Here is a 25811-nt window from a genome sequence, read left to right on the forward strand (position 1 = left end):
CCAGATCAGCAGCAGGGACAAGGGGTTGCACTGCCAGGCATGGTGTTTTCCAAGGCCACCAGACTCCTGTGTTCTCCCCATCCACCTGTTCACCTCCACAAGCACTTCTGAGTTCCTCAAGAATTGCTCCTCATCTTCAATGACAACTGTGTGGCCAACACTCTGCCTTCAAGGCGGTGAGGAGAGATGCTACCGCTTCCCTGCCACACACACCCCCACGTGTTTTTAGACTACTTAAGATGAATATAGCAAGTGCCTCCTCTACACCAGGGCTCACACAGCACATACACCATGCTGCTCCTCCCTTGCAAGGGGTCGGGTTCCCCAGACTCTGCCCCTCCCAGGCCCCAAGCACGCCCAACCCACACACCACAGAGGGGCCGTGAGGGCTGGTGCCTGTTTCTTCTCATCTCCCCCACCTACGTAACCGTCCTGCTGCTAGCAAACATACCATCCCACAGGCCCTGTGACCTCCAAAGGCACAAGCACTCCCAGAAACAAGGGGAGCTACTGTGGAGCCTGGAGGGGGAGCCCAGACAATGGAGAGGCTCTCTCTGCACACAAGAGCCACCTGCTTCCCTGCCACACCTCATCCAAGCTCCAGCCAGAGACACATTTCACCATTTTTCTAGCTATACAGGTAGCACTTAGGAGAACTGGCAAAACAGAGAAATCCAAACTTTCATACGATTGGTTTAATTTTTTTTTCAGCAGGAAAAAAAAGAATAAAGTTACAAGATTCTTTTAATATTTTCACAATGTTAAAACTAAAACTGAGCTCTAGGCTATGTGTGTAAGTAAATCTAAAACACAAAAGGGTTAAATAAGATCTTCTCTTTTAAAGATACAAGAATTTAAGCTTTCCTTACATTTAACAAACTTCACAGAACAGATACTGCAGGGGAACAAGCCCTCCCCCCACCCCCAGCTCTACCATCAGAAAGTGAACATGGGCTTCGAGCCCTGTGTGCCACTGGGCTCCCTGGAGAGCCTGCTCCCATCCCTGCCTCGAAGCAGCAGCGGTGGGGCCTGAGGAGGGCCGGAAGGGCGCAGGGGGGGGGGGCGGGGGGGGCCTCTTCGGGATCAGAGCTTGGCGGGGGCCTAGGCGGGCCGCCTCACTGAGGATGGCCATGTACTGGCCAGAGGGCCGTGGCTTGACAACAGTGGTAAACGCAGGCAGACCCGGCCCCTCTGCCCTGGGCTGTCCTAGAGCAAGACACCGGTCTGGGTCCTGAAGCAAGAATAAGGCTGGAGATTTTGCAGCGGATTCCACTCTGGTGGGGGTGGGATGGGAGGAAGAGGTTGGTAAGAGCATGATTTCCTATTTCAGTATTCCGGATCAAAAAACATTTGTAGTTGCAGGTGTTTGGCTGTGAACTGCAGAGTCGAACTGTTGGTCGTGGTATAAAAGGGAAAGTTTGCTGGGTTAAGCTATTCCAGGAGCTTGTGTGTGGGCAGATCCAAGCCACCTCTGCAGGAGCCTGGGACTCTCACCAGCCCGGACCAGACGGGGTCTCTGGCCCATTCAACCCTGTTCAGGCCTTCCAGAGAATCTTAATCCTGTCTCCCCTCCCCACCCCCACCAGATCAGTGATGATTCCCTAACTCGGGCAAACAGGCCCATATCCACCCTCCTCACCTGGCCTGAGCTACCACGGCTACCGACTCCTCTCTACCCGCAGGAAGAGGCACGGGCTGAGAAACACGGCCTCCCACCCCCAGTGCGGAGCAAATGTCTCACTCAGAACTGGGCCATGGCCATGAACCACTGTTCTAGACAGATCACCCTGCTGCCCCTGTCATGCAGGCTGCCTCCCCTTCCTAAACTTGCTATGTGGTAGAGGTCGTCCCCTGGACTATGGAGCTGCACAGACGCAAGGGGCTGGGTCATGGCATCGTCTTCTTGGCCCAGAGAGGGCTGGGCAGGCAGCCACTGGAGGGGGCAGAGGCTGTGGGCGGCAGCGTCCCACATGCACCCCCCAGCCCTTCTACTGATTCCCGTTGGCTATGAAATGTCTTTTTAAAAACCCCCAATATAGAAATCTAGCTGCAGAGGCCAGTCCATAGATCCCAGCCGCAGCTGCTGTGCTGTAATTAGCCTTATTTGATCAACTGCCAGATCCCTGCACTTGGCAAATGGCAAACCAGAGCCAGTGGGGTCAGGGTGCACCCCTGGAGCTTCTCATGACCGTGGGTCCTATATAGAAAAGATGGGTCTCGTACATGGACTAGTCTTCAGTGGAGCTAATTTTCAAAGTGAGGTTATTGTTTCTCTTCTCGTGTGCTGAGAGAGTTTTTTTCATAGCAAGTCATGTAAAAAATTTTCCTAAGAACCTACCCCCCCCACCCCCATTTCCAGCTCTGTGGGAGAGCGAAGCCACCACTCAGCCCAGCCACATGGCCAGTCTCAAAAGCCTCCTGTGGCCAAGGCACGCGTGGCCATCAGGTATCCTGGCTACTGGGACTAAGGATAAGTGAAGAGGTGAAAGGCCGAACATTAACCAGAGTTTCTGGCAAAGCCACGTGCGTCATGGGAACTTTAACACCAGCTTCTACTCCTCTATTAACTCAGAGTCTCCATCTGGAACACTTTCCGCTTAAGGCTTTTTATAAGTTTGACTCCAGCAGTGACAGGTATGTGTTGTTTTAAATCCACTAGCCATGCTCAAAAAAAAATATTCTTCATGTTTTAATTTTATACAATGGCTAGCAGGCACCTTAGTAACCAGCCAGAAATCAATTTCAACCACCATCAACCCCTAAACTACAGTACCAGGATGGCTGGCTAAAGAAAGGAAACGGACTGGCTGTAGTCTGACGCGTGCCCAGTACAAGGTGTCTGGCTGACTTTGTCCTAAATAAGGCTAACATTAGTGAACTAAGAACAGCGTCATGTGGCGGCCATGCCTGGCCTTCAGGAGCACCCCTCCCCAATGCGCTGGCAGGAGCGCCCCACTTTCCGGTCCAGTTTCACCATTTTCATGATGGCTTCCTCTCGGCCGCGGCCCATGTGGTCGAACGTACAGTCATGCTGCTCGGGGAGGCGATGTAACATACAGAACACATAACCTGCAACAGTGGGAGAAGCAGAAAAGACACACAGTTAGGGTGGCCTCCGAACGCACAAAGCCCAGCGCTCATTCTGGGCTGGAGGGCGGGAGGACAGCCGCCACCGGTAAGGAAGGGGGCCTGTGCCTTCCCATCTCCCAGCTCTTCCTCCAGTCAGTCCGGGGGCCTCTCGATGTCCAAGCGTGGCTGCTCAGACGCTGACTCTGCATTCAACGCTGCTCCTGCCTGAATCCTGAAAGTGGAACCCCAAAGATGACTGGTGCTTTCCCAGGAGATGAGTGGGTTCTGAGCCCCCTCCTTCCCCACCAAACAGGGGAGAAGGCAGAGAGCAACCAGCTCAGCACTTTCCCAGCTTGGGCAAACTGTAACACATACCACAGGACACCCACCACTTCTAGGAGGCAGGGAGGGAGCAGAAATGATTACGGCTTAAACTACATTATACCTCCTGTATGGTGAGGGCTTAGGGAGATGGTGGGTGTGATCAAACCACAGCCTACAAGGGAGTGGAGGCTCTCAGAAGAAAATGGATTATTTCAAGCGCTGGAAAAGGTATACGTATAAGTAGGGGGAAGAACAGAAATGTTGCTCTCTAATCGCCAGCCACCTCAAAGGAACCTGATGCTTCTAACTCCACCTGGTAGGTCAGAAGGCTGCAGGGCTGCTCTTTCTGGAGCGGAGAAGTCAAGGGAGACACTGATGAGGCGAGCAGAACAAAGGACCCAGGAGAGGCCCAGAGAGAAAGGAAACGGTACAGGTGAAGTCTCTCTGGAGGAAACAGCAAGAGGAGGCCCTCAGGGAGTCAGCAGGAAGCTCAGAGGACAAAGGCAACACAGAGGTGCCAAGGATCTGGCCCTTTCCCTTTCCATTCTGCTCAATTTCATACTGCTGATGGGTGTATGGATGTGTGTTTGGGGGGTAGGGGTGGGGAGACAGCTGATGTCACCTGTGTCTGTCTTGCCCCCTCTCTCAGGGAGGGGGAGGGGAGATCCAGGCTGGGAAGACACCTGCCTATGCTGGCTTGCCCCCTGTCCCCACTCACACCGTCAGTCCTATGTGGCCATACTTACAGGCCCCACGCGCCTACACCAGGTCCACAGGACCGGCCTGTAGGCGAACCTTCCCTAAACCTCCTCTCCCTGGGCGCCTGGGCAGGCATCCCACAGCAGCCCTTCCAGGCCAATGCTCTCTTCACAAACAACATCTCTTCCCAGAGACGACTTTTTTTTTCCCCCCGAGATCTCACTGCCCAGAGTGAATGAGCAGCCACCTCTTGTAAAGCACGGTGCATCCATGTCTACATCCTCAATTTCTTTTCTTTTCAGAGCTGAAGGGTGGGGGCAGTGATTTTACAAGAACAGCATTAGTTGAAGCAAAGATAAGTGGCCAGGAGAGGCAACAGTTGTTAAGATTCACTTCATCTAGAGAACATTCTTCAGCTGATAGAACCCTGCTCAGACGCCTTGAGCTCACGCTGTGTACAGAACACGTGCACATGGCCCGGGGGCCTGAGTGACCAGGCTGAGCCTGGACCATCCACTGTGAGAAAAAAACGCATTATTAACTGCTTCCCAGGGAGAGCAGGGCAATGTTTGGCTCTAAATTGGGACTGGGTTTAAGGAAAAGAAAGAACGCAGATGAAATTTTTGTCTCCCGAGAAGCCAAGCTCCCCCTTGGTCCAAAAGCAAAGTTAAGATTAATGAGCTCATGTGTTATATTTACTGATAAGTTCATTACTCGTAGATACCGGATAGCAGTTGTCTTTGTCCTAAAGGACTTCCCAGCCTAAGCACGGATGGCCTCGATACACATCCTCCATCTAACAAGCACAACTGCCTTTTGGGAGCAAAGCCCACCTGGAGGGGGAGAACCTGCTGCTAAGGTTGGGGCCTGGGGTGGGGTACCACAGTATGGTGGCATGATGTGTGTGAGGACAGTTATGTTACCAAGTTCTGACACACTTCTATAACCTCAGCACCTACAATAAGGGGTGGGAGAACCCCTGCTGTCCCTTCCCTTCCTTTTTTTTCAAGATGCTGGGATGATGCAGGAGAAGGTCCCAGGTGCTCTTCTCTACTTCTGACAAACGGTGCTGGCTGAATCAAAGTAGCAGGAAATGGATTACTTCTGAAATTAACTCGGCCCTGGCTCAGCCTAACACCTCATTAGTCAAAGGCAGACTGGGGTGGAGGGGAGAGGCTGTAGTCTTGTTCTTACCACACCCCCCCACAACCTTGATTAGTGCTTGCCTTCCGCTGGCTAGGGAGCTGCAACCTCAGAGGATCACCCCAGGCTCCATCTGGAAAAGGAAGCAGGCCGTGACAACCACAGCAGCTGCCTGATTCTCTCTCTCCCGGCCTGAGGATCCTCCAGCCAGCCAGAAACACCTCGTTTCTCCATTCGAGTTCTGTGTACCTCTGTTAGACACAACTTGACACTTGGCTTTGATTTCTACAAGGTGAAAACCACTATACAGCAGCTACACTTGGGAGCAGCATGGGTAACAATTAGAATATATGGCACTGTCATTCACTACAGAAAAGTCTCGGGAAATTCCGGAAGGCTAGCTGTCCAAGTTGCTGCACTGAGGTTATTAGCTGACATAAATTAAGCTCAATCCCCTCTTCTGTCAGGGTCATTCTCCAAAAGGAAGTTACAAGCTGGAACTTGTCCCAAATGCTGAGTAGACATTATCCATTGACCGCAGCCAGTTGGCTAAACGCATGGCTAAACACATGTCCATGTCAGCGCTGGGGAGTGGGCGGCTCTGGATACAGGGGAGGGCAGGAATGACTGGTGGGTGGGACGAATCTGTCCTTTTCTTGGTACCCACAGGTCTTACCAGAAACCTCTGCAAGTGTCACGAACTCTCAATTACTCTCTGATTGAATTCTGTAGAGCAAGCTGGATATGGAGAAATGAGTTCAGGCTGCTGGGGAAGAGGACTGTTCTTAATTTCAATGATGAACACCATTTTAAAGCACAAGGGGATTTACAGCCTCTATCTGTACCAGACAATTCTCCACACTGTTTGTTCATTAGCAACCAACTGGGGCCTTTCCAGAGAGGGTCAACCAAGGCAGTGTCTGAAGGGACGAAAGCACAGAGGATGTGAACTGGCCAGCTGAGATGCAGTATGAGTTTGGTGTCATCCCCCAGGGTACCATACAATTCTTTTTTCCCTGATTTAAAAAACGATGTATCAAAATTGGAATCACTCACTCATGTGCATATGTAACAGTCCATATCCATGTGCTCCTTACGGCCCCAAAGTTCAGTGACACGTGGTTTGAAAAATAATTTCAATATACTTTTCCCTACAATAACTATATACCACATAGTACTTTAGAGGGATGAGGAGGGATCAGGGGGTGGAGAATATGATTAAAAGGACACTGATCCCTAAAACAGAAGGAAAACACCCAAAGCAAAGCTTTTGAAAATATGATCTGCCTGCTAAATGTGCTGTAACTTCAGCCCTTTCCTTGCCATCTCATGTGACTGGCTGCCCTGCTCCTTACATCCCCAGATTACTGGTTTTCCATGACATACTGGCCTGGGAGGCAGGGGCAGAGCTCCTGTAAGGCCAACAGCGTTGTCTTCAATAAACCTGCACAAAACACTCAAGAACCTGTGTGCACGTTTTCTTTGTTTGCTGGCACTGAAGAGCAATTTGGGACGAGCCCTTGATTAAAAAGGGAGGGTGAAGAAGGCTCTCTGAGCACTTTGTTCTATAGCCTACCTTCCTTCCATGGCCACTCCCTGGCTTCTGACAGGCCATCCTGTATGTAGAAAGAGGGAGAGCAGGCCGACTACAGGTGATATCAATCAGCCCCTCCCTGGCTGCTGAGCTAGAAGGTCTCCAGCAGCTACACCCTCAGTCTGAAAAAATCTTGAACTAAGCAGCCAGCATTAGGAGAGAAGAGGCTGCCTGCCTAGATGCCCCAGAGGCTGACCTACCTGGGCTCATCCTGGGTTGCCCAAGTCTGTGGCTGTGGACAGCGAGAGATGGGAGGATACCAGAAGCTTCCCTAACTCTGTCACTATCATAGACACAGGATTATAGCAGACAGCAAGAAAACATAATTTGAGGACTATCTAACCCTCTGTCCAGAAAGGCTATATCCCGCATGAGAAATACAAAGCGCTCCTGATGTGGACCTGGGGCCTGTGGCAGCCAAGAGCCATATGCCACATCAGCCTGAAGACGCCCAACACCCAATGGCCCTGAAAACACATTCAACGCAAAACAGAACTGAGGCTCATTTCTCCAAGACGCACAAAGATCTGAAGGGCAGCTTTCATTCAGTGGGAACCAAACTTGACCTGACCCTTCAGCTTTTAAAGCTAACATCTGGAAGTCATACTGTTCATCTTAGTGTCCTCATCCATAGTTAAAACCTCACATCTGCTTACACAGGGAGGGGGTTTGGGTATCTCGAGACTCAACATACAGGACCCAGAACAATTTGCACAAATGCCGTCATCGAAGATGACAGCCAACACCTTGCTCTAAGTGCTATGAAAGCTGTAACACTGGTTCCTATTTACTGACTTGTTTACAAAAATCCCCAACAATCACTGCCCAAGAGGAACACTGGGAAAGCTTGTCCCAGACCCTGTGTCCTTTACCTCTCACTAGTGCTGGTAGGCAGGGCCCTGAGGGCAGCTGAACCAGATAACAACCGCCTTAGTGGCCAGCTCTGCCCTTCCACGGCTCCCCACCCACAAGCCCTGGGAAATAGCCAAGTACGGGGGGCAGGGAAGGTGGGTGCAGGAGCTGGGGGCAGAGGGAGGGAGGCAACCTTATATCCTGCAAGCAGTGCCCACCCTTGGCTGAGGCCCTCTCTCACCAACACAACCCCCCCACCCCCCAACCCCCCCACCACCCCTGCCAAGCACTTCCCTCCAAACTCTTAAGAATTAAGCACGGGCTGAACCTTTTTTCATGGAATTTCCCAAGGGAGATAAAGCAATGCTAAAATCCACATTCAAAGGCTGAGTCCTTCACATTTTTATTCAATCCCTGTCAGACAGAAATGCTGCTTATCAGTTTTATCTTAGACTATTTATTTTACTTTTTAAAAAAGATTTTATTTATGAGAGAGAAGAGAGAGAGTACAAGCGGTAGGGAGGGGCAGAGCCAAAGGGAGAAACAAACTCCCCACTGAGCAGGGAGCCTGACACAGGGCTGGATCCTGGGGACTCTGGGATCATGACCTGAGCTGAAGGCAGACACTTCACCCACTGGGCCAGCCAGGTGCCCCCAAGCAGTACTATTTAAAGTTGGCAAAGCTGGGCAGCCCTGGATACTCCTGGACTTCAGTTAAACATTTGTTTTCTTGCAGATCCCACAACCCCAGCTTGAAGGCTCACCCACAGTGGCAGTTTTAGTAAAGCCACAGACCGGGGCAAGCAAGCCTCAGCTCACTTTTTACGTCACTTACAAGAAATATTTTAAACTTTCTTGCTCATTTGAATTTCAAATTGCCAAAGTTTCAAGAAGAAACTAAAACTACTGACAAGCCTTGGGGCTGGAGGCCTATGACATGACCCACTGGTGCGCAGCCATCTGCGCACACACGTCCTTCCCGGCGCGCCTGCCCACCAGCTCTGGAGGCTGTGCTGGCCGCAGAGTGGTCCTGAGGCCCAGGTAGGAGGAAAATCAGAGACTGCTCCTACACAGGAGCATGGACTCCAGCAAACAGAACTTACCCGAGACCTCCCAAAGCTTCCTGAAGAAACCTGGCAATGGACACTCCCAACCCATCAACAGAAACCACCTGTGATCCATGTGCCTATTTAAAGAACAGATGACAGATATTCCTGACCCATGTGTCTGAAATGACCAGGCAAGCTCGTTAGAAAAAAGAATCACAGGGGCGCCTGGGTGGCTCAGTGGGTTAAGCTGCTGCCTTCGGCTCGGGTCATGATCCCAGGTCCTGGGTTTGAGCCCCACATGGGGCTTTCTGCTCAGCGGGGAGCCTGCTTCCTCCTCTCTCTCTGCCTGCCTCTCTGCTTACTTGTGATTTCTCTCTGTCAAATAAAAAAAAATAAAATCTTTAAAAAAAAAAATCACATTTTTTTCCAACAAGGTAAAAGTTTCTTAAAGCTCAGGACAGCAAGCTGACCTCATAGCTCATTTGTAAGTGCGTGCTGGGATCAGCAGGCGGCTACAGGAAAGCTTGCTGGAAAGCATTAGCCATTTATACCCCCACCAGCAGCAAGCCCGGATTACACCGCATCTACTGACCCAACCCCAAGGCAGAATTTGCAGCACAGAAATGTATTAAAGGATCTTATTGCATTTTATTTCATCAGACCCATGGTACAGGCAAAGCAGCTGCAGGTGTTTCAGGAATGGAATAGGGTCCGCTTTACATTCTCCTCCACCTCTGGCTCTGCATGGTGGAGGGAAAAGCATAACACTCCAAAAAGCAGCACTGCATATCCTGGCTCACGAGCCGGCAGGCACAGTGCTTAGCTAGGCTTGGGGAGAGAACGGGTGGATGGACATCAGTCTGTCCATTCCTCAGAGGGAAGGTGAATTTGCAATTTGGAAGGGCCTATTCTACTCGACAATTTAACAAAAAGCACTAAAACATACCAAGACAATTCTAAAACAGAAACAATCACTTGTTTTCCCCCAAACCAATTAAAATACCAGTTAGACACAAGCTAAATGCTAGCACAAGAGGCAGTGTGACAGAAGGCAGAAGACGGGGCCTCTGTGCGACGAGCTCCTCACACGGCTATGCACACTCAGCCCATGGCTCTGAGAGAACAGTCAGCAGCAGCGGAGAGAAAACTGTCCTGGTCCAGTGTGCCGAAGCTCCTGACGCAGTCTGCACATACGTGTAAAAGTATAAAAAATTCACCACTCTGGGTATCCTTTATCACTCTCTAGACGGCTCCATTCTTGCAAAAACTTGAATGATCTCTTTCCTCTCCTCTGGGGGAAATGTGTGCCCTGTCCCAGTAATGTCTCCTGTCACCCCGCTCAGGAGGCCTCCCTTTCCTTGACCTGCCCCCCTGGTTCTAGCCTCCCCCTACCCAGGAAAACCTAGTCCTATTTTTGGCTCTGGGGGTGGGAAGTGGGGCAGGGCACCTGCACCAGAAAGGATACTGGGCCATCAACTCTGACTTGTGCAAACCCCCCTCCAAGCAAGCCCTATAACACCTCAGCGCCCAAGAGAAGGGGGCTGGCTGCTAGCTCACCTTCTGCTAGGCTGTTTTACCTACAGATGAACATATATTTAAAAACTAAGAGAAAATGGCTCTAGGTGGATTTTGCCACAGAAATACCGACTTGCTCTTTCAAACACCATTACATTTCAGTAGCCAAGAGCATTAGCCTCTTGGTACCTTGGGCAGTTTTAAGGATCTGGAAAACCCTAGGAGGTACTGCTACTCTGGCCTCCTCTCCATTCCCTCCCCCCACACCACCAGCCTCTCGGGGCCTCAGGAGAATAGTAAGGTACTGACAGGAAACTTCTATTTCTCAGGTGACCTTATCCTCCTCTCAGCAGACTTGAAATTTGTTTGCCTTTCTCTTTCAGCATTACCTTGTCCTTTAAAAGATTACCTTCTCAAATGGAGCACTCTCCTAGAAAACTAGCTCCAAAGCTGCAATGGAGAAAAGAAAAAGGGCCCCACACATCCCACCCAAGAGCCACCGAGGGCACGGTCTGGGCGCAAAGGAGCAACTCTGCTACCAGGCCTGCCAGAGAACTGTGACCTGTTTAGCCAGCACTGAAGACTACACAGGCAAGTCACAGAGTATCAGTGGTGCTCGGACTATAAATGTTATGGGTCTCTCTCCAGAATAACACTTGGAAAAGAAAGGAATACTTCTCCCATTTTTCTCTGTTGGCCTTCCACTTCATGTGGTGAGGTCATGGGAGAGTACAAAGATGACAGAGTGGAGTTGGAGAGATCAATGGCTTAGTCCCACCCTTGCTGCTAGGGCAAGTCCCACAAACAGGGTAATCTCAAGGTCTCTTTCTGGATAACCCAGTGAAAAGCTTGTGCTTTGGAGCCAAAGTACTGGACTCAAATTCTAGCTGCACTGCTCTGACATTTAATCTTTTAGAGCCTCAGTTGTGCCTCTCACAAAATGGGGTTACAGACATGAAAGCAGCCAGTGCAACGCAGGTTGGTTGCTGCTGGGATGGCTCTTCTGACTTTTGTTACACCTTACACAATAAAACTAACACACTGGGACTTCAAGGCTGGGAGCCCCTTGCCCTGTTCCTTCCTCCTACTCTTCCTCCCCTTCACCTCTCAGTCTACTCCCTGGTTTCCTTCTCCTAAGTGAAGCTGCTACTGACACAGGAGAATGAAGGTGAAATCTTCCTCTGGACATGCGATGCACTTTCCTCTGGCCCCTGCACAAACCTCTCTGTACCAACTACACAGGCACAGTAAGTGACAAGCTCAGTAAAGCCTTCTGTTGAAGATATGCAAATGTTAGAGAAACTTGATTTAAATATATGAAGACTACACAGGGCAGCTGAGAAGGCACTCACTGGTTAGGGACACCATAAAAGGGACCTGGAAACTTTCCAAGGACAGTGGAGAGCAGCTCCTCTGCTCCCGTGGGGGCTTCTTCACAGCTATGGGCGTGAATTCTGCAAGCCCCTGTCACAATCAGAGGCAGTGCATGTGTGTTTCCCAGTTTGGTCACGTACTGACTGTGCGCTGAAGAGGCCGTGTCTATCTCCCTGAGGCTGGCGGGCTGGGAGCTGCAGTGGAAGGAGGAATGAGAGAAAGGAACAGACTCTAGACACTCAGAGAACAATTATGCTTTTATCCAAACTGCACCAGTGTCCCGTGCACTTGTTCTGTGCTTCTTTTAAGAATGAGAAGTCTCTCTACATGCCTCTTGTTTTCACATTAACTCAAACAGGTCATGCTGAGGAGCTCAAGAGTATAAGTATGCTCTTTTCTATTTTCACAAAATGTAAGCCTTAAAAGTCACAAGTCCCACAACAGACATCTGCTGTCCACCGTTTGAAGCATGTGCAGAGGGGAGGGCAGAGAAGCTGACTTCTTGATTCTTCATTTTTAAGGTTAGTTAATTTAAACACAGCCTCTCCTGGAGGGCTAGAGGCTTATTCAGCGGCAGAAGATTATTTCAGCTGTAGACAGGAGTTCAGGCTTGAAAAGAGACTATAGACTTCATACAGTTAAAACTCCCAATGAATGGACAGCCCACCCCAGGATTCTAGAGACTTCTTACCTGGCTGTGTGGGAGAAGCGGACCTCACAGCCCAATTCCCTTTCACCTGGAGAGTGGGTGGGGAGGGGGCTCAGATACAGTTACAGTCTGGCTATGTAACAAGCTCCGTGAATGAAGCCTGCTCACTGCTAAATCCAATGGGCCTTTTTCAGTTCTCCTTGATAGCGTCTGGAACAGTTAACTACTCCCGAGGAGTCTGTGACTACTCCCATGGGCACAGGCTACTTTCCCTGATTTTGGTCTCCTGCACTAGTGTTAGAATTACTCAGTGCTGAACTCTCTTTTTGTCTCACCCCATACTTGCCCCAGGGTTTAAAGCCCTAACCATACATGCCAACAACTTTGAAATTTCTCTCTCTGCTCCAGACCTCTCTCTTTGGAGGTCTATGCCTCTGGATCCCCTTATCTACTGATATCTTGGATACCTTAGACTTAAGGCATCCAAAATGGAACACTTGCTTCTCTTTCAGTGTCCCCCACTCTAATAAAGAATGGGCTCACCCTGCTGCCAGTCATTCATGACAGAAGCCTAGGTCATCACTGATATCTTCCTCATTCTTCAACTACCAAGTCCTGTGGATCCTATTTCCAAAAATCAAATTCCTTCTCTTCCTTCCATCTCTACCACTGCCACCCAGTCAAAGCCACCAGTATCCCTCACCAGGGCTACTATAATAGCCTTCTCTGGGTGGCTGATGACCTCAAATCCATCCTGCTCAACAGGAGCCACAGTGATTCCACACACCCCCGTCTCTGATAATCACACTCTTATTTAAACCCTTTAATGGTTTCCCAAGAAGGAAAATCAATTTCACCACCTTTGCTCACTCTCATGCCTTTCAGCCCTGCCTCCTGTATTCTATGTTCTAGACACACTGCCCTAACCAAATTCTGGCTTCTTCAGCTTCAATGGCTTTTCTTCAGGAAGAGCATCCTAGACCTTCAGACTAGTCTAGGGCCCTATTATCCACTGTTCATGGCATCCTGGACTTTTCCTTGAATCACTGGTCATAACTATAATTGTAGGTATCATTTGTGTGTAATTTTCATTTAACTTATTTTCCTGTCTAGGTTTCATAAAAGCAAGGACTATACTTCTATAATTTAATGCCTCGAACAGTGGGTGGTTCACTCAGAATATTTCGACTGAATGATGAAGGAGAGATTAGTTACAGACAGACTGTTTTCGGTACCTCTGGGGATAAGTAAAAGCCTGTCAAGAGGTCAAGTGGCCAAATCCCATCTGCTCACCCTCACCTCTCTCAATTCTCTTACAGGATCTTCCCCTCAGCTTCTGTAGTTTTCTGGGATATTCCTGATCTTCCTTCCACCTTGCCGGTTGCAGCTCCCTGGAATCCTCTACTGGCCTCCCTTCTGAAACCACCAGAGAAAGTAGTACTCTTACATTTTCATATATTCCTCTTTTTAAGTAAATCTCATCCAGACCCAAATCTTCAAGTACAGTCTAAATGCTAATGCATCTGGAATTTAGATTTCAACCACAAATTCTTCCTCTAAACTCCTATATCCAACGTACTCCTTGGAAAACACACTCAACTAGACTGGTTAACAGGAATCTCAACTGTAACATGTTCAAAACAGAACTTTTAGTCCTCTTGACTCCGTTATTGGCTGGTCTCCTAATCTTCCCTGCATCTGTGAATAATGGTACATCCACACAGCTGCTCAACCAGGACTCCTTGATTCCTCATTCCCTTACTCCTCACACCAACTTTTAGTAGTCTCATTGGATTTATTTCTAAATGATGTTCTGAATCTGCTCTGCTTCTCTCCATCATCTCACGGCAAAGGTCCTATGGGAAGAATGAGTACAGCATGCTGACAGAAGAGAACAAAGGCCAGCAGGGCTGGGATGGAGTGAGACCAAGCCTCCACCATGGTTAGCAAGAGCCCACAACGAGTTGCCCTCTTCTTCCTTTGCTGCCCTCCAAGCCTTCTCTTTCAGAGCAGTTAAAGGGATTTCTTTTCTTTTCTTTCTTGGTAACTGACTTGAGATGTACTTTTTAAATATTTGTTAATTAATTCCTGTTTGAATAGGTAATACATGAATATAACAGAAATTCAATTTGCATGAAATAATATTCAGCAAAAAGTTAGCCTCTCATCCCATTCTCTTAGTTACCCTCCCCAGAGGCAAAGCTACCACTACTACCAGTTCTTATGTGTTCTTGATAGTCTATGCATAAGCATTATGTTTATTTCCCAGAGGGACAGAAATGTAATATAAAATGTAAATCAGATCACACCACTCCTTTGCCTAAAACCCTTCAATGCCTTCCCACTACTTTTAGAGTAAAATTCTAAGTCCTTACAAAGGCCTACTTGTCCCCCCTTCTAGTCCTGACTGCTTCTCCTCACGCACTGTACTTCAACCACAGGGGCCACCTTTCTGGTCCCAATCTGCCCAGTTGTTCCTGCCTCAGGCCATTTTGCTGCTGTTCTCTTGATCTGGGGCACTTTCCTCCTAGTTCTCTGAATAGTCCTCCTAGCTTTTCTGTATCAGCTCAGCTATCACCTCCTCCAGATGCTAGCCTCCCCCACCCCAACTTGCCCTTCTCATTCTGCCATCCTGTTACACCAGAGCACTTATTCCCATCAGAAAGTATCTCATTTATCTGTTCCCTTGTTTACTGCAACTCTCCCCCAAAGAATAAAAGCACCATGAGGTCAGGGGCTTTGTCAGTTTTATTCCCTGCTTTTCCTCTAGAACTCACGTAAGTAAACTGAATAAATAATTTGAGTCAACATCCGACTCATTAAAAACAGAAGAAAATTACTTCTAGCAATAAAAGAATGTTAATGCTGGTAACTTTGCCCCTCCCTACCACTCCTGGAGAGAGCAACACCATCACACATTCTATCTCCAATTACTCCAGTGAACAGAAGCACAGTGAGCACAATCTGAAACTATTATTGTCTGGCTTTGGATATTCTGTTGTTCTGCAATAGCAGGTTTACTTTCCTAATTATGCTTTCCTATTGCCATTATTAATATCAGCCTATACTCCCTGAGCTCACTCTGAGAGGCAACCCAGAAATGTCCAAGATGCCATGAGATGCTCTCCTAGAGTTAAAAAACTTTGCTGTAACTCATGAGCACAAATGAGCTGAGTACATACAGATAATGAAGAACTGAACATCATCACCCAAATTCCCACTGATATTCATTTCCTACTCCACCCTGGCATTTTGGTCAATTACTCCAGATTCCGTGGAAAATTAATCCTGAGCTAACAACCCAGTTCAAAGAAAGAGCAGTTTAACTGATACAAGAGCATTAACACAAACCAGGCCCTTTAATCTGTAAATCTGGAAACCTTCCCTTCCCAGGCGCACCTGTAACACTGCAGTGTGCCGCTCTAGAGAGCACATGTCATCCCATGTCTTAATCACAAGGATGCACAGACCCTGTGGTGTGCTGACGCAGAGCTTCCATCTCCCAGGGGCCTTGGGGCAGACATGGTTCACGAAGAGGAGCATGTGAGTGTGTGGAGTGGCCTGCTGCTAGACAGCATAATCCCGTGAGGAAGAGACCGGCTCAGTGCCTCAAAGCACAAGCAGGCTGCCAGAAGACAAGGCCGCCATTACCCACAGGGATGTCTTCAACAGCAGCAGCCACTGCCTGCTACCTCCCACTCTACGGCCCAAGAACAATCCATCTGCATCCAAGCAATATCTTGACTGGTATTTAGAAAATTTTGGTCACAGGGTGCATCTAACACCTGCACGACATGCTTGTCCCTGTACCTCTGCAGGCCCCGAACACTGCTGTGGAGAACTCGCCAGCATAACTGAAGTGGGCCTGGCTGTATGCCGCATAATAGAGTCACACAGGCCAGTGCCAGCTGCCTCCCAGTCACCCACCATAACACTGCATATTTTAGCAGGTACAAGAGCTGGTGAGGCCCCATGATCATGGACTAGGAGGTACCCAGAGCAAAGAGGGACACTCCTTGTCATCTCTTCCTTCCAACAATGTTCCAGGCACTTTGTTGCGGGCTGAGAATCAACTAGACAGATGGGCGGCTCTATCTCTCAACTCCACAGGTGACAATACAGAAGGAGAACATCCTTCAAATCTCAGGAAGAAAGAAAGAAGCAAGGGCACCCTCCCAAGCTCACACTACCCCTTGAGTAAATGCCGGCCGACTTCCTGTACCCATCACACCTCCATTTCTGCCCTCTAGTCCTTCTCTACTTCTTTTCCTTCCACTTTCTCTCCAACACCTTTCCCCCAGCTCTTCTGTTTCTCGGGGTGCCTCAGTAGCTGTGGCTGCCCTGACACCTACTCTGACAGCAGAAGGTGTTTTCTAGCCTGCAGGCTTAAAGAAAGGCCACGCTTAGTGATGGTGGCGAGTATCCACACTGGGCAGCTTCCACGTGCACACCTCTCATCAGTCTGCAAAGCACGCGGGAGAGGACTTCATGTCCTACTCAATTCCGTCTAACTCTGGGCAGGGATGGGAATGTCTGTGGAAAAGTGAGCTATTTCCTGGAGAAGCCAGCTGACCCAATTATTTTAGGCACTTCTCCAGTGAATTATAGGGCTGACTCATCCACCCTTTCCAGTCTCTGGCCACTGAACTCTGTTCCAACACTCCACAGTGAGTCTAGACTACTCCCATCTGTAGTGTGATAGCTCTTCTTCTCATCAGCTTGACAGCGCCTTCTCTCAGCACTTACTCTCTGCCTATCTAGCACTTGTGTGTTTGGAGTCTGGGTCTCATGCACTTCATGGGCCCTGTCCCACAGACACTCTCCCTCATGGCACTGAGTTTCAGAGACTGAACCATTCTGGTGACATCACGCACTGAGAGCTTACATCCCACAAACACTGTGATGGGACTCTGGTTAGTGGGCAGATGAACTGTGTGCTAAGGTGGACTTCTCCGTATCTGCCTTTCAGTCGATGATAATGCCCCCCAAACACAGATTTTCTTTTGAGAACACTGGCTAGAGTATCAACCAACGCCACAGAGCTTGTGTGGCTATTTGTCACAGTCTTATTCAGGCTCATGGCCAGCAACACGATAGCAAAACTTGAAGTGGTAAGGCTTTCTTAGAGTCTGTATCTCCAGGGCCCACAAGCAGAGGAGTAAGGACTATCTTATCAAAGCCTTGGTCTGCTTAGGTAAAAGCACTTTCCAGAAGCAGAAACAAACTTCACTGATATTGATCTCTTCAGAGGAAAGGTGCTATAAGAAATCTCATCTAATAAATAAAAGATTCAGGCTCTAGTGTTAGGCTGTCAATCCAGCAAGGAAAAGAAGCTATCAGGCTCAAGGAGTCAAAAGTATTTATTGGTCATCTGTGCACTGTTTACAGAGCTCTATTCTAGGGGCTGGGTGGAGGAAAAAGAAAAGGAAGAAGTCACAAGTTCCTGCCTTGAAAGACAGCTGGAGATGCGCAGAGAGGAAAACAGCTGAAGGACACACGAAGCAAAGCAAGAAATCAACTGCAAATAAAATCAATACAACCCAGCTATGTGCAATAAATTGGGAGCACCGAGGAGAGGTCAACTGCATAAGGTATCCTGGAGGAGGTAAGTTTTCAAGGAAAATGAGGACATGAATTAGCACTCAGGAGAAAATGAACATCCACACCAATAAGAATTAAGTGCCGCTGTGTCTCATAATTACCCAGGCACAGTGGGAGACAAAAAGGTGGCAACACTATGGACCCTGTCCTCCAGAAGCATCTTATCTAGATGCAGGGACAATTAGTCCATGGAACACCACTGAAAAACTGCACTGGGATGACTCATTAACACCATCTCAAGACGTTCTCATATAGTAGGCTGCCTACGTTTGTACCATCCATTGTTCATCTCTGAACTGGGGAAGTGCTTAACAAATGGGCTAAGATCTATACGGTTGAAAATAAAGGTAACTCAGGCTGCTACTTCCTCACTGCTCAGAACATCCGGGCCAGCAGGGGGACATGAACAGTGCAGGATTCTGGGAGCTCAACAAATCTGGGCTTGCATGCCAGGTGCTCCCTTAGTATTACTGAGTTACTCAACCTCAAAGCTTGTTTTCTCTTGCTATAAAAATGTAGTACCATTTTACAACAAAGCTTTTATCAGGATCAAGTGATTTAACATAGGAGCAGGCATTCAGTATATAGCAGGTACTCTTTAAAATTGTCCTTTCTCTGGGGCGTCTGGGTGGCTCGGTCAGTTAAGTATCTGCCTTTGGCTCAGGTCATGATCTCAGGGTCCTGGGATGGAGCCTCATGTCAGGCTCCCTGCTCAGTGGAGAGTCTTCTCCCTCTGCCTCAGCACCCCTCCTCTCCCCACCTCGTGCTCACCTTCTCTCAAATCTTTTTAAAAAAAGAAAAAGCTCTTCTTTTTCCTTCACCCAGAGGATCATAACTGCAGAGTTCACTCATTCAACTCAAACGTTTACTAGGCATGACTGCACTTCTACCACGGTAGGAGCCACCAAAGAACACTATATGGCCCCTGTCCTCCAGTACTTATGGTCTAGAAGAATAGACAGTTTTACATGTTCTGCAAAGTACAGCAACAGAGGTCAACCATGGACTTCACAAGAGAGACTTTTTAGCAGTCTTGGGAGATCAACAGGTAAAGAAGGGTTTTTGTTTAAAAAGATACCCAGATTTTGTGAGGGCCCCCATAAGGAAGACCGTTGAGACCCTGAGCCCACTCTGGCATTCCTATACCCACTCTAGTCTCCAATGTCCCACAGTAGTTCTTTAGTCCCTATGGACAGACTTGCTACTGGAGGGAACAGGGTGCTGGAAAGCCAACACCCCATGTTCAAATATCTGAAGAGCAGGCTTTCTCAAAGATGATTTGTGACACGTGACTCTGAAGGGCAGAGTGAGGAGGAATAAGGCATGTTCTATGAGAAGGCTGGTTTTGGGTCAGCAGATGAAGCACTAGGCACTCTAAGCTGCCTGGCAATAAGACACACCATACTCCCTCTGGGCTGAAGATGTGCGCGGCAGCTGGATTACGTGCCTATGTAGTGTCTGTGTCAGTCTGGGGGGGTGGGGCTGAAGTGGCACCAGATGGATAACTTCTAAGTCACTTAAGTACTTGGATTCTATGCCAGAGTGACAGGTTAGGCAGGAATGAGACACTGGTGTAGTTCTCTACAGGGGTCTCTATCTCTGTGACCTCCAAAGGGTTTATCTTATTCATGTGCAAGATGAAGCACAGGTTTTATTCATACAAACACATTCATCCCCAAAGTTGAGTATTTAATTAAACCATAAGCTTATCAAATATTTTTAATTAGACCAAGTAGGCAACACTATCCTATCTGATAGTATATATGTCTTGTATGCTTTCCACCCCGTACCAATAAAAATTCAAGGCAGATAAAAGTATGTAACAATAAATAATGCTAAGGTTTCCTACCTACAACTTATTCCTTCGGCCAAATATTCCACTGGGAAATCCTCAGGTTGCACATGTACCCTGGCTTCATGAATATACATGGAGACTGGCCCAGACATTCTCCCATTCACCCACTTGGGCCTGCCTTCAAATACTACTACAAAAGGGCTTCCCCCAAAGATAACCAGTAGGCTCACCAGAGCACCACGTTTCTGTGACTTCCAATTTTTCTTGTGTATTATTAGTTAACACTGTCTGGGTACAACCATAGGCCACACACTCTATCAAGGGCAGTGGGAAACTACAGAATAACATGTAGGCCCGACCCTTAAGGATTTTAGAATCTAGCAGGAGAAAGGAGATCATGGGAGGAAGGCATATGAAAGAAAGAAAAAGAGCATGGAGCTAACTAGATCTGATATAAAGACTCTATGATGTGGATCACCTTACTTGATATGTACAGTAATTATATTTGGTCTTAAATTACCTTTCCGTTTCTTATGGGGGGAAATGAGCTATTAGGTATACAGAGAGTATATCAAACACTGGGGTATATTACAGTTACCTGAGCAACTGTACTTCTACTTTCTAAAGAAGCATCCCCTTCTATCCGGGGATTGGGAAATGCTGGTCTGAGGCCCACATTTATCAAGAAGCCCTGCTCATGAGGGAATCTTAGTAAGAATCTACTCAGCAGACTGGAAGCGTCTACCGTATATATCTGCATACAATGTACTGAACACAAATGAGTTTAACTATGTACATTAAAGGCTTTGGAAAGGGCATTTCTTTGGCAAAACTTTGTGAACAATTTGTCATCGATCTGACAGAAAAAATTTTCAAATCCTCTTATTTTGACTAAATACTACTCTAGGGGCACCTGGGTGGCTCAGTCGGTTAAGCATCTGCCTTCAGCTCAGCTCATGATTCCAGGGTCCTGGGCTTGAACCCAGCATCGGGCTCCCTGCTCAGCTGGGAGTCTGCTTCTCCTTCTCCCTTGGCTCTTCCCATCCTGCTCATGCGCGTGCTCTCTCTTTCTCAAATAAAATCTTTAAAAATAAATAAGTGCTACTTTATTTATCTCTATTACACCAATAGTCTAATTTGGTGACATTCTGCTGCAAAGAGTCCTGAGTCCTGAGCAAGATTTTGGAGGCCAAACTAAGAGAAAGCGAAAACAGTCAGGTGTATTAACGCGAAGGAAAGACCAAGAAATCTTCTCGGTACTTCAGAAGACAAAAGTAAGATTCAGTGGGGACAAGAAGACATCCAGGATGTGTGATGAAGAGCTGTAGTTAGGAAGGCCCAAGACCTCGTGATGGGAAGGACACTGCTGTGAGCCCTCACATTGGGCAATCTCTTCAGTCTCCGAGCTTTCTATCAAAGGCTGCAATCCTGAAATACCAGGATTTTGCAAACAGGTATAATGTTTGCATTATCACAGGTATAATGTGAGGCCAGTGGCAACCTTTCTGATCTCCATTTCCTCATTTATTGAAAAAAAGTGGGGTTGGATGAAATTACTGCTAAGGCTCCTAATCCTGGTGCTATGTGCTACCAGTATATATTTACACACAAATTTTTGTGACCGTGCCTTGTTGGCAAAATCATTTAATTCAAGCAAAGCATTCCCAAGCATCTCTCAAGAGTGGTTTGCTTTTACTACCTCAGGTGAGAGTAACCTATAGCATCTTGGGTGTCTGTTACGACACTGGCTTGATGAAAAGAAAAATAATCTCAGGTCGCAGGCTTTCCCCATTAAAGATGGACAGACATGTTATAGAGAACCGTGAGCAAAGGGAATATGCTTCAACTATAAACAGAAATGAATTCAAGAGATGGTAAAACTTTTAAAGCATAGTTTTGCTGATCTTTTTTAGGCCACATGGTAGCTCACCCTGGGCTATATCATCTGTTTTGAGGGAATGTATTTGAACATGTACTGTTTTCCTAAAACGCACTCAATAGCTACAACCATTAAGATTTCTCAAGGTTAAGGGGCAGAGGTGGGGAACAGCTCTTAAAAACAAAAACAAAAAAACTAGAGCATATGGGATGCCTGGATGGCTTAGGTGGAAGAACATGCAATTCTCTGAGTCTGAGCCCCACACTGGGTGTAGAGATTACCAAAAATAAATAAATAAAACTTTAAAAATATACAGCTAAATCATACTTAGTTGTAAAAGATGAAATTTTACCAAAGATCAGGGAGGAGGCAAGGAGATCCATTCTCAACACTTCAACGTTGTGGTAGAGGTCGTAGCCAGTGCAATGATTCAAGAAAAAGAAATGATAGGCATAAAGACTGAAAAGGCACTAAACTGTCTTTATATGCAATGACATGATCATGGATGTAGATAATCCTAAGGAATCTAGCGCTAATAAGTGAATTAGCAAAGTTGCAGAATTAAAAAATCATACGCAAAAATTGTGTTTTGAAGGGATAGAAAAGAACAATCTGCAAGTAAATATAAAAACTTCTGTTCACAACAGCATCAAAAAATTAAAATACTTGGGAATAAATTTAACAATGAATATTTAAGTATGGACTCTTGATGAAGATAGATATGAATGACCAAAAAAACTTATGAAAAAGACACTTATCATCACCAGTCATCTGGGAAATGCCAGATGGGAAATTAATACACCACAGTAAAGTGGCACCACATACCCACTAGGATAGGTAAAGTTAAAATAAATGACAATATTAAATATTGACAAATTATGGGTAAACTAGAACCCTAACATACTGCTAATAGAATTTTCTTAAAATGCAGAATGTACACTGGTCATTCAACCTGGCAGTTTCACTTCTATATCTACCTAAGAGGAATTACAACATATATCCACACAAAAATCTGTGTATGAATATTTACAGCAGCTTTATTCAAAATATCCCCCAACTGGCAACAATCTAAATGTATGTCCACTGGCAAATGGATAAACTAATGTGATATTACCCATACAATGAAATACTACCCAACATTAAAGAGGAATGAACTACTAATATGTAACAATGCGGCTCAATCTCAGAAACATGCTACGTACACAAACAAGACTGTGTGTGTGTGTGTGTGTGTGTGTGTGTGTGTGTGTGTGTGTGTGTACTGTATGAATCCATAATATTAAAATTCTAGTAAAGGCAAAATTATACCAACAGCAGATCAGTCAGTGGTTGCCTTGAGGCTGGGGAAGGGGACTGTAGGGACCAACAAGAAAGGGACACAAGGGAAGATTTAGAGGTGATTTAAAACATTCTAAACTCTGATTTTAGTGAGGGCTGTACAATTTAAATTTACCAAAACTCACTGAACTGTAAAACACGTAAATATGGTATACAAATTCTACCCCAAAAAAAACTGTTTAAAAGAAAAACACCATGCACACTTTACTGGACAAAGAATTAACTGAAACTATTTATTCTTGGAACTGAAACAAAAGACATCAATAATTCATTTCCTTTCACAATGATCCATTTTTTTCCCATAAAGAAGTATTTTAGCAGGGTAACTTATCCAAACAGCTTTGATAAAATTATTGTGCTGTTATTGGTGCTAAGATTAGACTACAGACAGATAGCTGGAAATTTGCTATCCAGACAGAAAATATTTCACTCTATGGGACAAGGGTCTCCTGGCTCACCTTCCAATAGGATAAGAATGTGACACAGGCTTCAGCAGATATGCTCTGCATATTTTGTCTTTTAAAAGTTCAGTCTTTGATGCTCCTTTGCTGGGGAGGGGAGCTCTTCACGTTTCTGACTTCTCTCTATAGCCTTGTCAACGGACATATGGTAGGCTGGATCTCTAAGACAGTGCTGAACATGGAGTCAGTGTTCAGTAAAAGGCTTGGTTTGTTTTGCTCTAACATCTCAATGTGCAATTTATAGAGGAGCAGAAGAGGGAATAATCTGTTTGGTTTTAGACTAGAACTTTTATACATTAAAGATTAAATGGGGAATACAGATAACATATTCTTGTTTAGGTAAAAGTAGAGTGAGAATGAAAGTAAGAAAGTAGCAAAGGTAGAAAATTTTCTCAGAATATTTCTCAAGATTTCCAACTACCCTTAGCTCTCACATATACAATAATTCCCATCAAAGGTTTTTTGTTGTTGTTGTTTGCTGTTGGGAAAATGGACAGGACACCTCCTTCTCTTGAGCCATAGATAACACATACTCAGTTGCAGTCTTACAAGTAATGGAAAAACTTTAGCTTTTCATCGCCAGATTCAGCATAGAACAGGTTCCTAAAGCGCTGGGGTCTTGGTAACCACACACTCTCTCTATAACACAGGGCAGAGCATGGACTCACCACTCAATGGCGGTAATGATAATAGTGAACCAACCAAACCAATCTCGGCATGATAAAAGATCTCAGGTGTTTCCCTGGATAGCAAGGTTTCCTGATGGATCCAGGCTAGAACTCTGTAATGGAATAAAGCCTTTAAAAGAACATAGACAGCCAAATTTTCTTTTAGAGGGTAGAATGCCAAATCTTCCTGACAGGTTCAAGCCACATGTGGATGAGAGTTTAAGCAAAGGCACAGACACATGGACTAATCTCAGGTGATCTCTGATGCTGGTGAAATGGACCAGCCTGGTAATTTCTTGTCACCAACACATCTCACAGTTACCACAGCTCCTTGCCCCACTCTGGAACCTTAGGGTATCACTATTCACTCACTGTGCAGTCCTCTGTAGTGGCAGGGATGGCTGTGAAACAGGCCCATTTCCTTTTCACTTACTTAGTTCACATTTGTCCTAGACCATTCCTCTAAAAAAGATTCATTAGCCTCCTGGGCTTTCCTCTGTGCTTAATTAAGAAAGGGAAAAAAAAGTCATATTAGATCCTGTTGACCATATTCAAAGCCACTGACAATTCCTCACTGCAAACCAACATCCAAACCCTACAGCCTAGAGTCTGAATTCCTACTGTCCCTTGTTAGTAGTCTCTCTTCACTCAACCCTAATCCAGCTGCACAGGGGTCACCTTCAGAAAACCATCTTTGCACAGGTAGTCCCTCTTTCCACACATCTAAATCGCACTCTTCCTTTAAAGCCCCAATTACTGCAACCTACCCAGAGTCTTCTATAGTTGAAATTAATTTCTTGCTCCCTGTAGTCCTGTAACACATGGCTTATACCTCAGTTAAAACTCTTATGGTAGGCCACCCTGAATGCCAGCTGTTTCGTGCCATGTATCTGCCTTCCTCATAGGCCCAGCAAATCCCTCTAGGAATGCATATTAAAGTCACCTCAGAGATCCCCAGAAAAATGGCTGATTGCAGGCCTGGTCATAGGTTAAGTACCAGATGTATTCAGAACACATTTTTTTTTTTTTTTTAAAAGACTGGTTTTTTTGAGAGAGAGAGAGAGAGAGAGAGAAACAGAGGAGGAGGGAGGGGCAGAGGGAGAGAGAGTCTTTAGCAGACTCTGCACTGAGCATAGAGCCCGACTCGGGACTCAATCTCAGGAGCCTCAGAGATCATGACCTAAGCCAAAACCAAGAGTCGGATGCTTAACTGACTGTGCCACTCAGATGCTCCCATAACATATCTTATTATGCCATGGAGTAAGGAAACACTGTGGGAACAATTTGACTACCAAAATAATTAAGTACAGTAATGAATTACAAACCACTGAAAAAAAAATATAAAAAGCCCATGAGCCCATAATAATAATAGATAAATAAATGGGGGAGAAGGGTCCTCACAAAAGAACACTGAAACACTGAATGCCAAACGAGAAATGTAGTAGGAGGGCTGGAGTTAGAAAGATTATCATTCTGCAGTCATCAGAGTAAAGACTGGTTCTGGCAAGAATCATCAATGGATCCTAAATCTAGGAGACATGTTTGATGATGAGCAGGATTGTGACGTGGTCATAAACTGTTTTCCCAAAGAATGCTCACTAGCTACACGGTCAAAACAGTAACTACAGAATGGAGAAACTGAACAACACTCTGACTTGGGTGAGTGAATTAAAATTAACATCTACAATGAGGGGATGCCCAGAGAAGGGCACATCACTTCATAGTAGTCTGGCTGGGTATAAATAATCTGAATCTAATCATGAAGAAACACCAGATAAACACAAACACAAAATAAGGAGCA

The 25811-nt window shown here is 46.5% G+C and overlaps 1 protein-coding gene across 1 annotated transcript in view; it reads right to left on the reverse strand.

Moving 5' to 3' along the window:
• Window positions 1-680: 680 nt before the first annotated feature.
• Window positions 681-25811, reverse strand: part of ZFAND3 (zinc finger AN1-type containing 3) — a 350329-nt gene continuing 325198 nt past the window's right edge. The window contains exon 6 of the mRNA XM_047735018.1: window positions 681-3069. Coding sequence (XP_047590974.1) covers window positions 2915-3069 — 155 coding nt within the window. The 3' untranslated portion in view covers window positions 681-2914. The remainder of the gene's footprint in view (window positions 3070-25811) is intronic.

This window comes from Lutra lutra, chromosome 6, assembly GCF_902655055.1.
Source record: "Lutra lutra chromosome 6, mLutLut1.2, whole genome shotgun sequence".
Taxonomy (NCBI): domain Eukaryota; kingdom Metazoa; phylum Chordata; class Mammalia; order Carnivora; family Mustelidae; genus Lutra; species Lutra lutra.